This window comes from Bemisia tabaci, chromosome 3, assembly GCF_918797505.1.
Source record: "Bemisia tabaci chromosome 3, PGI_BMITA_v3".
Lineage (NCBI taxonomy): Eukaryota > Metazoa > Arthropoda > Insecta > Hemiptera > Aleyrodidae > Bemisia > Bemisia tabaci.
This window is the reverse complement of record NC_092795.1, coordinates 3,094,136-3,109,435: the sequence shown is the minus strand read 5'-3', so window position 1 is coordinate 3,109,435 and position 15,300 is coordinate 3,094,136. Positions and strand designations below refer to the sequence as shown.

The window sequence follows — 15,300 nt, the reverse complement described above, 5'->3', positions numbered from 1 at the left end:
GGCGCGAGCAATAATGATGACGAGTTCTTGAGATGAATAGGAGAAGTCCCCGGCGCGCCGGTCAGCATGAAACACATAGGTATGAGCGCCTGCAAGACTCCATGAATACTTCACGCATTGCGTCAAACGTAGTGTGGTCAGCTCAGCAGCGGTTGCCGTAGAACTCATGGTGCCTACAAGACTGCATGAATACTTCACGCATTGCGTCAAAAACAGTGCGGTCAGCAGCAGTCGGCGTGAAACGCATAGCGCCTATAAGACTGTAGGGATATTTCACGCACTGCGCCAACATTAAAAAATAAAATTAACGCCAAATTAAAATTATTAAACCACATTCATGTTTATTCTTTCATAATTTTTTCGTTCATTTCTTATTAATGAAAGGCCTTGTCTACACAGAGATAGGTTTACGGAACTTGCCTTCCGCGCAAAGTTCTGTGAACTTTTGCTAGTGTTGACAGGGCTTTCACAAAAAAAGTGCCCAACACGAGAAAACGCGTCTTATGCACCCCACCTCCTCCAGCACGTTCACTTGACGGTTTGTATCGATGTGTCAAAACGAATGAGAAGGGGGCGGCAAAGTACAGGCGGCCCATGGGCGGCAAGTAGGTAAATCCGGCCCTGATAGATCCCGGAATCTAAATCTCGATAAAATAGGCCGTGTCTCATATACGCACCCCTGTTGAGTAAAATATTTTTTTTTTAAGAATGTGCCAGTACAATTTGTCTTCAAAACATTCACCGATTTTTGCATGAGATCAGTAGAAAAATTTGAGTCATTTTCAATTTTAAATGCCCATGATTATCCTGGTAAAATTTTAATTTCGGAGGGGAAATTCGGCAACATTGAAATGTAGTTAAGTTGTTCCGTCAGAGAAACGAGGGCTCTCCGATTATTTTCATCGACCGTCGCTACGCAGCGCCGCACGCTGGACCGAATCAATAGGAGGAGTCGAAAAAATGTGGAAACTTTGAAGGCTTATTTTTTCGAAAATATGAGACAAAAATTTTTAAGAGTGGTTCCATTGGTTTCTTCGTAAAATTTCCTTTCAGAAACACCCTTTGAAATTGAATTTGTGACAAATTAAATATCAAAAGTTGAAATTTTAGCCACAAATTTCAAGTCCGACCTTTTCTATTACCTCGTTCTACTGTGCGCCGATTTCCCACCTCGCTCCGGATTTTAGGATACATCCAGCGCTTTTTTCTACCGTCTTTTTTTTTATTTTCTTCCGAGGAGGGAAAAATTCTACTCTGGCGCACGAAAGCTCGGAAAAAGAGTCCGCCGGAACATATGAGGCAAAAAACATAAACTAAGGAGAGGAACATTAGGGGTAAAAAACGATTAATTAGTATAGGTACGACACACAGAGGGGAGGGAACGGAGGCTTAACTTTGATAGGAGAAACTGCGACGGACCCGAGAGAGTGTATGTGCGAATTCTTTGTAATCATTGATAGAGTTAATGATGAGGAACCCAGAGCCACCCTCCACCCTCCACCCTCGGCGGCAGCGCAACCCGAGCATGCAACCCCAAAAGGGTTGCGGATGGGGGTCAGTCTTGCAGATGTTTCTATCTTGAGGGAATAATTAGCCCCGGCGCCACATGAGCTCCGCGAGGGGTGATTTGTATACAGAAACCGCTCCGAAATTCACCCGCCGTAGCTCAAGATAATGCAGCAAGAAAAATTATCGATGGAATAAATTCTCCGGGGATTTTCCGGCGCAGATTAAAAACACATTTTATATCCCTTGTTCTTGTATTTTTTTATTTTTTTCGCGCGGAGCACGGCTTGTTTTTATCATTATTTTCCTCCGGGTAAAAAGTGCCGCGCGGCAGATTCTTCATCCTCCTACCCTAGTTTATTGCTTTTACGATTGAGAAGGAAAGCCAGCCCGCAGGGAAATTTCACAAGAACGACAAACTTTTTTTTAATGTCTTTATTTGTGGTCTTTTATTTTTTATTTTAACGTACGCTGAAAAAAGTCGTTAGTGGTTGCTGGATTCCGACGATCATATACATATAGTTCCCGATAAATCAAATTACCAGCACTATATTTCTGACAGCGCTCAACGTGGGGCTAGTAAATGTATCCGGATGCAAGATTGATATCAGTGGCGTGGCGTGCTTTGTGATTAATCGATTGATCTGCCATTTAAACCTATGGAAAAGGATCGATAAACAAAGTGTTAGCAATGAACACCATAATAGTCGATTCTTTACCACAGCTCCAAATGGAGAAATATCGATCGATTGAAGTTCCGGCTCCAACACCTGAAACTTTCGGTCTCAGAGCCCGAAACGAACGATATGTCTATACAGCCTATAAGAACGGCATCCACAGCTGCAGTTCTTTTCAGTGTAGGAAACAAAAATACAATACAATCAATAAATATCAAAATCCCTCCGACTCGGAAAAAATAGGTTAACATAGAGGTCCGAACCCAGTTGCTGAGATCGACGACACTGGAGTCCCTTTATTCTGAGAGTAAAGACAATACAAATCAATTTCTGATTGGTTCCCGTAAATTAGACCTCCACAGTGTCTGCACAAACGGGAATAAAGATTAAATTTCCACCGATTGCAAAGATTATAAGCTGAAATGGACCGGAAAATTAGGGACACGGCAAGGAAAAAATCGAATGAAAGAGGGAACTGAGACAGGGATTTGGGAATGAGTTGATCAAAGATTATGAAAACCGTTCAATTTGTGTGATCTTTTTTCCTGTTTGGGACATTCATGAACCGTGTTGTCTCAACTCTCCCTATAAAAGGACTCTAGAAGATACTCTAAAGTTTGCAATTCAGCTTAGAAATCCCACTCTCCGAGTTTCGAAATTCAATCAACTAATCACCGAGGAAGGCGTACTGAAAGTTTAGTAATTTCGCGATCAGTGCAGGACTTGATCAGAGCAAGTCCCCTCAAAGAGAATCGCTGATGCGACATAAAAACATGGATGGACGTGGACGGACTCCTACGGGACAGGGAGAGATGAATGTTTTACGATGAATGTTTTACGTCCTGTCCGTGTTTTTTATCGAGGCGTTATTTAATAGTGTTGTCATTGTGAAAAGTCATCGCAGCCCGGTCGCGGCTCGAGGGAGAGGAGGAATATTATAATGGGCTGAAAATTAGGACGCGCTGTATCCACATTTGCAGCAACTGTCACCTTCCCACGGCCTGGGAGTCTCTCTAATTTATCAATCCATATTCCATAGCTTCTGCTTCGATGAGCCCCCTATATCCTGCCGTGCTAAGGAAGAACGCCGTATGAGCATTCGAGAGTTGCCAAATTTCCGATGATAAAACATGTAGGTATTTCGACAACATTCATACATATTTTTCCTCGAAATTTTCAGATATTTTAAATTAAATTGCGTACAAAATTGTCTGAAAATTTTGGAAAATAATTTTCAAAATTTTCCCAGTAAATTCGGTTTTTAGCGGAGGAAACTTGGCAACGTCTGAGGCTTTTCTCCTTAGCACGGCAGTATATCCATGTCTGAAGTGCCAAACCACGTATCGCCGCGCCGTTTAAAACATTGCAGACTTTCTGTCATCTTTATTTTTTCCACATATAGTGAATGATACAAAAACGAGCTGAAAGCCAAAAAATAAAAATTCAGTGTCTTCAACTACACGATGTTAACGCAACAAGCGAAAGATGAAAAGACAACTCTCAAAAAATTCTTTACATCGGCAGACGTTTCATCGTGTAGTTAAATACACAGTTATTATATTTTTCCTTTTAGGTCGTTTTTATATCATTCATTATGTCTCTAATAGCTAAGCCAGCCAAATTCGGCATGAAAATGTCTTTATTTTATTTTTGGTAAACTACGACATCAATTCTTGAAAATTTCCGTGATTTTTCTTTTTTGTTGAAGGGCATTCTGTACTTTCAAACCGTCATAGTTGGCTTATAACTCTTCGAAAAAGTAAAGTAGGAGCGGAGATTTTATAACGAGGCAATAGAGACAACTTTGGCTATCGATATTATTTTCTAAAGAGTAATCATTGTGTATTTTCTCTCAAATTCATATAAATGCTGTGACTTTCGCCAAGAAGTGAAAAAAGGAGTGAGCAAGAGGCATTGTGAGAATAAATCTAAAATAATTGGATTTTCAAAACCACGCAGGGCATCATAATTCGGGGAAAAAACCTTCGCTTGTGAGGGCGTAACTTCGTTTCAAATGGAACATTTGAGCTGTAGGTTCAGAAAACCGAAATTTAGATTGCATTCAAATATTATTAATTTTTCATCAAATAACTTCATACGTAAGTAACTATTTCAATGGACACAAAAAATAGGAACAGTCTTCATCTTCCGAAGCTGATGTATGGAAATGTATGCACCAATAAAAAGCACTTACATGAGTATCTAATCACTTTGACGCGGTTATAAAACAGAGCTATCTAAAATCAACCGATTATAATGTTGTAATTTTCCTCCTACTTCACATTGAGAAAAATTCTGCCGTTTCCGCTCTTTAAAAAACCATACAAGGGAAGAATAAAGTCATCTTAGAACATATTTTTCATCTAAATCTCATGTAGAACACTACCGAACTATCGGACGAAATCTGTCGAAAATATGAATCGTAAGCGAGAAATTGTTAAATAAAGTCTACTTTAAAATTTGAATTCCCCCCTTGCGGACAAGTTTGAAATCGGCGCGAGTCAAATGGCCGACAAAGACAGATTTCTCCAACGAATAAGTTCGGTAGTAGAATACCCGGATCATGTTTTAGAATTGGTTGTATTCTTCCTTCGCTGATTGATTGTTCGTTTAAATTGTTAGAAGGAAATTCGTTTCTCGGACACTCTGAATCGTCACACATCGATAACTTGAGTCGCAAAATTGCAAGTCGGGTGTAATGTTAAAAGTTTCGCTCATCAAAAAAAAAACAAAAAAAAAAAAACGTGAGCAACAGTTTTTCTTGAAATCGTACAGTAGACTCTGGATTATCCGGATTAATTGGTGCCGGGCCCGATCCGGATAAAAAAAAATCCGGATAATAATAGTAAACACAAACACCACCAACCAACACCACAGTATTCTTATTATGTATACATCATGTACATACCAACACGAATTTAAAGGTTAACGCCAAATTGAACGACTCAATGGTGATTGTGAATGGTAGCCGACAACGATAAATTACAATACAACGATTAAAGCGCGCAACGCGTGAAGTATTCATACAGTCTTGTAGTCGCTAATGTGCGTTTTAGGCTAACTAACCGACTGCACTGCGGTTGGCGTAATGCGAGAAGTATTCATGCAATCTAGTAGGCGCTAATGCGTTCCACGCCGACCTCACTGTTTGGCGCAATGCGTGAAGTGTTCCTTCAGCCTTGCAGGCGCCAATATGCCTTGCGACCGCTTCTCCGCGGATCCGCTCACTTATCGGAATGCGTACGTAGCTACATGGTTGCAAAATCGATCCGGATAATCCAGAGTCCGGATAATACGACGCCGGATAATCCAGAGTCTACTGTCCGTGAATTTATCATTCCTCGTTCAAAAATACTGATGGAAAATTTACAAAGAGATTATTTTGTTGATTTCCTTTCGAATAAGTAAATCATAGAAAAAGCTGTAGACAAAGAAGACGAGGGGAAAATGGAGCGATCACATTGGTTGAAACAGGTTAATCTCATAGTATAAGGAGGAAAATTAGGGATTAACTAAAGAGCCTTTCGTGGGTTACCGTCGGTTAGTCTATTGCTTACGATACCTCCTCTGTTATGCAACTACCGGCTTCTACCAATAGGATTTCTCGAGTTTCCCTTCGTTTTCTTTGTCACTAACTTTGTCTATGAATATCAATAATCAATCTGCTGTTACGTGGTCCATAACCCATTTTCCTCAAATAAATATGAGTCTCGGGACTAATATCGGACCTCCTGCGGGCCGATTATTGAAATTGATAGACGAAGCTATAGACAAAGAAGACATAGGGGGTGTAAAACAATCCTATTGCTTGAAATGGGTGGTTCTCATAGACTAAGGGGGAAATGACAGACTAACTGTCGGGTCTCTCGTGGGTTGCCGTTACCTATACCTCCTTTGTCCATTGCAACCACCCGCTTCTACCAATAGGATCCCTCCACTTCATTTTTGTCTTCTTTGTCTATTGCTTCGTCTATCAATTTCAATAATCAGCCCGCAGCATTCAAATCGTCATCCAAGTAGCAGTGCTCGCGATTAGTTGGGATTTGATCGGAGAATGTACCGCTATTTTATCAGTGGCGTGGCGTGCCTTTCGATAAATCGATTGATCTGCCTTTTGAACCATTGCGCTTTAATGGCATAAAATTTGCGATAAAATCGCGATTTTATCGACTGCGATTTATTGCAATATAATCGAACAAAAATCGTGATAAATTGAGATAAAATTTCGATTTTATCAAACGCGATTTCATAGAGCTAAAATTGCGACAAAATCGAGGCGAATCGCTCAGAAGCGATTTTATCGCCAAAGAATCGTAAGAAAATCGCAACTTAATTCAAAATTATCGAGATTTTTCAAAAATGTAAGGTTGCATATTTGCATTGCATTTTGTAAGAAGAAACCAGAAGCATTGCAATGTTGCTAAGATTGTGCAACTTCACCCATTGCAATATGGCGATTTGTATCCTGAAAAAATATGAAATTTTCATGGTAATTTTTGTCCTGCATTTACAGTTTTTAGCGAGTTACATAGAAACTGTTTAGAGATAACCAAGCATCCCTTCCAAGTTCCAAGACAAAAGGAGCTGCACAATCTTAGCAATAATGTAATGCTCCTGGTTCCTTTTTGCAAAATGCAATCCATACGTTGAAAATATTGATGGGCTACTTGGGGTGGCTTACCTCGCTTGAGCTTATCCAGGGGTTGGTGGTGGAGCAAAGCCGGGAGTCCGTGGTGCGGCGGATCGTGGTGTGGGTGATGGGGGTGGTGTGGGTGATGGGGTGGTGGTGGAGCATGTCCACGTGGTGATCCGAAACACTCGAGACACTTGAGACACTTGACACACTCGAGACGAGATCCTGCAGACAGAGCCCAGGATCAGCCAGCGATTCCAATCTTTCCATCATCGTCCCCCGCGCACCGCCACTCGCCACTCGCGGATCTCACCAAAATCGCCAAAAATCCGATCTCACCAAAAGCCTAATCACGTTCACTCGCGCTCCATCGATGAACCACCGGATTCTTAGCCATGCTGCCAAAACAGTGAGGAAAACATGAGCACTCTACCAGCGGATGCAACAATTCCACCGTCAGTGTGTTGCGGTGTAGTAGCGAAGGAAATTGAAGGCGATTTCTATCCCTTTCAGTCAGACAGTCAAGTTTGGAGGCTTAACCGCGGCGCGAAAACAATGAGCAAAACTTGAGCATTCCTTTCGCGGAAGCAACAATTCGACTGTGAGCGTATTGTTGTGCGGTATCGATGGAAATTGAAGGCGATTTTAAAGTAAAGATTAGGGGTTCACAATCACTGCACGGACACCGTTAAAATTTCAATTTTTCACAGTCCCGGGTTCAAATTTAACGCATTCACACTTTATTTCACCGCAAGTTTAGGCGAAAGCATCGTCGATTCTCGAATTAAGGTTGAATTTTCCGGAAACGTCCCAGTCTGTGTTGAACGATTGGAAAAAATAGCACCCATCCACAATCGCGCCAAGTCGAAAACTCGCGGTGTCTGATCAGATCGGACCGCGCGAGTTGTTTTCACCGGCTAAGTATTCAAATGATGTTCCGAGCAGCTGGAATGCCACTGGATCCCAGATTTCTTCCTGAAACAAAAATAATAAGTAAACAATCAACAGCTATAACCGATAATTTATCATTAACCATGATTTAGTATTTTTCCGAAAGATTTAGGTCAAACTCCATGTAGGCAGTGTTAAGCAAAAAATAGCGAGCTTCCTCCAAAAAAAGAAACCCGCTCGCTGAAAATGGTGGGATAAATACCGCATATATTATCGTTTTTTCGCGCTAAATTCACCGCAAACTGTATCAAAATCAACACAAAATTTGGGTTGGTTTGTACTTCACTTCCTATATTAACCAAATTCAACACTAGAACAAAAATTACTTTCATCAGTGTGGCAGAAAAACTGCATTTTCGACGGTGTAAGTCCGCAAACCACGTATCTCGTTTGCTGTGTTGTAAAATCTCCGCACCTATTTAATTTTTTAAAAGAAGAACTAAATCGATATCATTCCTTAGAGTTTTCGTAGAATTTATTTCGCACAGAGAAGAAAAATCACGGCGGTTTTTAAGTTGAGTAGTTTTTCATTTGAAAAATTGAGTATGAGAGGAGTTCTTGAACGTCGTAGACCGAGATACATGGTTGAGGCGACTGATACTGTCGATTTGATCGAGAAAAATGTGTTATTTCTGTGCTTTGTCAGTTGGTTTCCATCTTCCAACAGAAAGAAGGCGATCTCGATTCATAGAAATGAACCAACGATCAGCCAGCTGATCAATTATTGATCAGTCGACTCTTTGGTGTTTGCTGCAGGGTGGAAGTTAATTCATGAGTATAATGAACAAACCAAAGGTTTGCAAAATTATCTGCATTCACACTCATAAAAATTTCCCTCGCCTCTCTCTCACTGATGATCCGCCGAACAGAGTAGGTAATTAAGCATTCCAGCACGAATTGCCTCATTGAAAGTTGGCGAAAACAAAATGAAAATATGATAATATTTAAATCCGATCCGTTGATGAGAAATCAGCACGTCTGAGGGACATATTTGTTGAGTTCCAAAATAGTTTTCGTTAAATAATAAGTTGTCTTTTTAAAGATCGACTTGACTCAAGTCGGTTATAGGTTTCTATCCTAAGTTTTTTAATGAAAAAACTATTAAACAATAACTCCTAATCTCAGTTTATTTTTGACTTTTAAAAAGTTTTTCAGAGAATTTCTCCATAAAAATATAACGTGGAAACGTGAAATTTGATGCTTTAATTCTAATCTTGTATACAAAAATTCCATTGCGACCCAAATGAACGTGTGAATTGTGTGCAAACACAATTTGCAAATAGTAACACTCAGCGAAAAGATGATTTGCATACGTTTAGTAGTGCCTCCATGATTATGGGATACTAAAGGAGAAAAAATCAAAGCAACGAGTCGGTAGTTAGATACTAAATTTTATGATTCGACGCGGAAAAAAAGCAAAGCTTGGAGAATTACCCATTGTCAGCGAATGCTGAATGAGCATCCAAGCAACTATTCGAGCATGAGTGTAATGCAATGTGGTATCAGTAGGAATTGAAGGCGATTTTTTTCTGTGGGAATTTCAATCGACTCAAATGTAAGTATTTGAGGTCCTTAAGAGTGAACTGATGAATACGAAAAAAGAAACCATAAATACGTGGTAGATGCGTTGAGGTGGTTTGATTTCTTAAATGTAAACGTCTCCAGGAAAAGGGGACCTTAATTTTCGTCACAGCGATTTTTGTTGCGACGCGACGCATCGGGTTAAAACTTTCGTATTTGAGTTTTCGACGAGCAATTATGTCGCGAAGAGTAAATTGCAAGCAATTTCTTCCATCCAGTGAAGGACCTAACGTAAGTAAAACCGCCATTATATTTACTCAACTCGAAAACTCCGAGCCTCACAAATAGCAGACAAAACTTTAAATAATTATTTCCCACCAACAACTACATCATGTGACCTGTAAATTTTGATGTAATGGTTAAATTTGGCGTTTGCATGTCGAAATATTCCTAAACGCCTCTGTACATACATATCTAGCTTATCTCTCGATTGCTGGTTTTTTTTTACATCGACAGCCTTTCCCTTGTGAATGGTCACATATATTATTAGTACTAGCGTTATTTTATTTCTCTTTATCCCGAGAATTGCTTCAAGAATTTTTTTTTGCATCGTTTCTGTTACAAAAGTAGAGAGAAAATAAGTAGATAGTTTACCTGAATTAAATTAGGGCGTATTTATGCTAAGAGGAACTATCTGAAAAAGCATCGAACAAAAAAATATGTGCACAAGATAAACGTGCTCCTTTCCTCGTTCAATTCATTTGCACAAAGCACTTTTTAGCGTAACTACGTCCATTTAAGATCCAATTTTTAATATCTTGGAGCTTTATGTATGGAAAAAAGGGAGCTTCTACTTAACCTTAGGAAGTCTTGAGTCATAAGTTTTTCTCATGAAAACAGATGTTCCAAGCTTCTGTTGTAACAACTTATTCTGGTTTTCTTGCGATCATTAAGTTTTTACGTAATAATGAAAGAATTATTGAATCTTTTGAAGAATTCTTAAAAAATTAAAGGATAATTCAAATAATAACAATCAGTGGACATTCTTTCACATTGTTTTAAAATTGAACATGGAACATGTTCATAATAAAATCGAACATGGAACATGTTCATGTTAAAATTGTGTTCATTAAATTTTGTGATTGGAAAGTTATCGGAAAAGGAGAGGGAAGATAAATCGGAAGTCCTGGATAAATGTATTCTTGAGCCGTAGCATTCAGCTAAATGTTTCTTTTCAACATTAAATATGATTGATCAAACTAATTGTGTACTAAATATACATATATATTAGAAGTAGCCTATTAATTTATTATGATTTTATTTTTTTTTATCTTTTTAACAGAAAAAAATATCTACGATAAACAGTTTTGAGTTCAATTCTCATACCCAGAATTAACTGATTTTTATATCCTCTACATACTCTCTGAGCTTGGCATATAAGAACGGAGGTACATTACAATGCTCAAACTGAAAAATAAATTCGATACTTGCTTTGCGATGGTTCATTTTGGCCATTTCTAAATTCTCTCAAGAGGGGTTTCGTGGAGTTTTTTGCAAAAATGTCTTACTATTTCCATATTGAATGGCAACATTAGAGTGGTAATTTTGACAGTACTCGGTTATCATGTTTTACCCAGATTATCAATGTCTGCGTACAGGTTATCTTTGATGGGATGACATGTATCTCGATGGCAGTGTTTCCAATTTCCCATTTTTAAATTGTTTTCAATACAGAGCTAACTCAATTTAAATTAGAATTTTTCAAAGATATAATTTGAGTTGACTAGGAAAAACCACCTGGAATTTCCCAACTTCAAAATGGTTGGTTCTCCTCACTCAAACGTAAACAAGACAAGCACATGTGAAGATGCCAGGACTTCTAGTCATGTATGTAGCTGATATATCGATGGTGAAACTGCGAAACTAGTATTAAAGATTCATTGCCGGCGCATTATACGTTTTTGTGGGAGTCATCAGCGTCCTGGCATTCAAGAAAAAAAAAATTATTAATTTTTTTTTCTTTTTTTTTGAAAATTTTCATTGCCTCTCAAGAATAGAAGGACGATTTCACACAAACCCTAAAAGAGAACTTTCTCATTAAAATTAGGAAGAATCAAGATAGTAAAAAACCGCTATCGAGATACGTGTTTCCGTGCTTTCAACGTGGACATGCATGGCACAGATTTCATTGAATGGGGCGCGACGATTCATCGACAAAGGAAAAAAAGGGCTTTGGATAAAGCCGGATAATGGGCGGGCATTACATGCGAAGATTAGAACCACCGATGAGTGCGACAAGACGAAACTCACAAATTCCAGGAGACGTGCTCAAAAAACACTCGGGGATAAGTCAAGTAATGATTTCGAACGGGGGGAAAAAAATAAATAAATAAAACGAAAAAAGGGGGAATCCCTATAATCTGGGAGTATTAAACAGATTTCCCCGACTATAACTCTCGGCGTCGGCCACGGCCAACAAACAACTAACGCGGTTGATCTAGCGCTAATGCGTCTAATTCAAGTTAATACTTTAAGCAGATCGACTTTAAATTTACTTCAAAGTAAGACAAACACTCGCTGGCGACGACATCTATCACGCACGACGAATATCGCGAAAAGGAGGGGGGAGGAAGGGGTCCGGGTCACTTGAGGGAAATTTTCAAGGAAAAAGAGGAACTGACCAGAAGGCGGCGGCGGCGCGTGTCGAAGAATCAAATCCTCCCGATGATGACATGGGATGAGTGATGACCACTACTGCACCGCTAATAAGCACAATCACTATGCCCGCGCATCCAGCGAAATCCGAAATCCGAGCCGGGTTTTTTGATTGGCAGTCGTTAAGTGAATTTATTTTTACACAAGCCCGGCCGAGCAGGTGACCTTTAAAGCCGGAGTCAGCGCAGCGCGCAACGTGAGCCACTTGGAAAACCTACGGGGGCTTAACCGCAAGCTATTTGTAAGTGCTTAGGTCTCCGTGTTCCCCGAAACACAAATTTTCTCCCAGTTTCGCGTCTCTCTCCTTCTCTCTCTCTCGCGCGCCCTCCCCGCGGATCGCCCGTCACTCGACGAGAACTCTCTCCGAGAATTGTCACCTCTGCGCCTGATTCTCCCCTCCGTTCGTGGCTCCAGCTGCCCCCTCCAGAGAGCGCCATATTCGAGCTTTATCTCTGCCCCCCCCCCCTTTCGACTCCTCTCCCCGAATTTCCCCTCGGTGTCTCTTCCTCACCATTTGCCTCAGACATCCTTTTCATTTATCTTATGCTCTCGTTCTTCCCCGAGTTTCCCGCGGCTTTTCCGTTTTCTTCGGCTTCGACCCGCCTCTCCAGGAATTGTGCTTTTATTCACTGCGCCCTCGCTTATTTCGGGATACACTTTGATTGAATTACGAATTCGTCAGCTTTGTACTCTCCTCTTTTATTTATCTGTTCGCCATTATGATTTTGACTTTTGGGCCCTGTTTCATGATCGAGCCAACGGGATGTCTTCGTCGTCGTTCCTTGAAGAGCTCCTCTCCTTTAGAGTCCCTTTCCCTTTATAATGAGCGTTAAGACAATATGAATCCTTTCCTGATTGGTTGCCGTATTTTAGGCCTCCTCAGTGTCACAAATGGGAATAAAGATTATATTTTCACCAATTGCAAAGATTATAAACTGGAATGGTCCGAGGAATTGATGGTTCGGCAAGGAACAAACGGAGTGAGCCGATCAAAGATTACGAAAAACGTTCAATTTGTGTAATCTTTATTCCCTTTGTGACTCCATGAGGGGGTGGTGTTTTAACTCCAGTATAAAGGGACTCTACTCTCTTCCGGAGACCTCATACGTTTACATTTTCATTGAGGGAACAGCAACTTGTGTTCTGAAGCAACTATTCGATCACCCGTGCGTGCGTGGCACAGTATCACTCGGAATTGAAGCAAACTTTACGCACCAACTCACCAAGTGGATTCTCGTGACGCACAATGGAACGAGCTTATAGAATAGGTCGGACATGAAATTGATGAATAAAATTTCAAATTTTGATGTTAAGTTTGTCACAAACTCAATTTCAAGGGGTGTTTCTGAAATGAGATTTCACGAAAAAACCAATGAAACCACTCGTAAGCATTTTCGTCTCATGATTTCAAAAATATATACTTTCAAATATTCCAGATTTTGTCCGACTTATCCCGTTGTGTGACGGCTAAAGTCGCTGGATTCAAAGGAGTGAATATGGAAATGAATGCCCCCTTTACTCAACATAAACGCAAAGCAACTAATCGATCACTCATGCGTGGCACAGTATCGTTCGAAATTGAAGGCGAACTTACCGCGCCAACTCACCAGGCAATTCCTGCCACGGTTGAAGTTGCTGGATTCAGAGTTGTATTTATAGTCGTTTTACCATTAACAGCTTCTGTCCTTAGAAACTCTCATATTGTTTACATTATGATTCAAGGGGGTTCAAAGGGATCTTGAACATAGAATCATAAAATGGACAATTATCATTGCGGATCCAGCAATTTGGCAACACCGGATTTCCGCCATTTAAACCTATGCTAAATAATCGATTCTTGTCGGAGCACCCGGCCGCCTGGCCCCTACAAGAATCGATATATTTCCATAGGTCTAAATGTAGGAAATCCGGTGTTGCCAAATTGCTGGATCCGCCAATGACAATTTTTGTAAACCGCGAGTGAAATTCAGCGGTATAATTTTGTAAATGGGTATTTGGAAGGGATTTGTAATTACGCTGATTCACCACAACAAAAATACAAAATACGAAAGGAAATAAAATGTGAGTTTCGCAAATTTTAAAATGCGTTCGCGCCTACCTACGTTTTTCAAAATCATAGAATTTTTCTCCTTCCGTATTTTATAATAAAAAAAGTCTTTCGCATTTCTGGGTTGCGTTGAGAGTATCAATCTTTGCGCTCAGCAAAAAACCTTCGTTTCTTTGTTAAGCTGAGCTTTTTCCATTTGTCATAACTGGATAAAAATCACCACGAGAGAAACTTTCAGTGTCAGGGGTAAAATTTTACGTGGTGTAATTTTTAACGTTCTTCACGCAGAAAGTCTTTTCATCTTAAAATCAGAGCATGCATACTGAAGTTATTTTGTATCACCTCGCTCGATTTGTATGCTAAAAATAAGTATGGAAAAATGAATTAAACCCAAATAAACTAACAATCTGCACACAGAAACACAGTCCTTTTAGTATAAACTCGACCATTAGTAAGTTCAATGTCTTCTGCACTGAGAAACGGTCGCCATAGTGCCGTGTTAAGGAAGAACGCCGTATGAACATTCGAGAGTTGCCAAATTTCCTTGGATAAAATGTTCACTTTTGTGGAAACTTCTGAATATTTTTCTTTGAAATTTTCAGACACTTTAGGTCAAATTACAAACAAAATTATCTGACAAATTGGCAGAAAAATGTTCAAATATTTTCCTGAAAACTAGTTATTTGCCAGAGGAAATTTGGCAACGCCTGAAGGTTCATACGGCGTTCTTCCTTAGCACGGCAGCATAGAGGTTAGGGGCGGTAAACTGCCAAATAATCAACTACCCCGAACTGCGGCAAATAAGACTGCAGAGTGGGACCCCGAGAGATCAAAATGGAATGACAGTCGAAAGAGGCGAGAAATAGAAGCCCAAGCGCAAGGGCGCGACGCAGAAGGAGGATCCTGGGAGTGGATGGATACGGAACGAAGCGAACAAGGAGGGATGCAGGGCGCAAGAGATGAGCGGCAGGAGTAGTTACAAGACCAAGAGTAGAAAATGTATCATGTTTAAAACATAAGTATTACTATTATTATTGTAAAGAATAAGCTTAACATAAATTTCACAGGTCATTAATTCCGGGACATGAGTCTAATACTGTAATGCTTTAATGCCCCGTACCTAAGACGTTGGAGGATGTCTCCTCGCGAGCGTGGGAGGGGGTGCCAGGGGGTGGGAGCGAGGAGGGGGTCAGCCATTGTGTAATCTTACCTCATCGCCTCGTTGAGGACTCCGAGCTGGGGCTGAACTC

General features: G+C 40.2%; 1 protein-coding gene across 1 annotated transcript in view; it reads right to left on the bottom strand.

The window, feature by feature from the left end:
• Positions 1-15,300, bottom strand: part of Ptx1 (pituitary homeobox homolog Ptx1) — an 85,394-nt gene that overhangs the window by 63,299 nt on the left and 6,795 nt on the right. The window contains 2 exon segments of the mRNA XM_019060512.2: positions 6,865-6,960; positions 6,963-7,791. Coding sequence (XP_018916057.2) covers positions 6,865-6,960; positions 6,963-7,089 — 223 coding nt within the window. The 5' untranslated portion in view covers positions 7,090-7,791.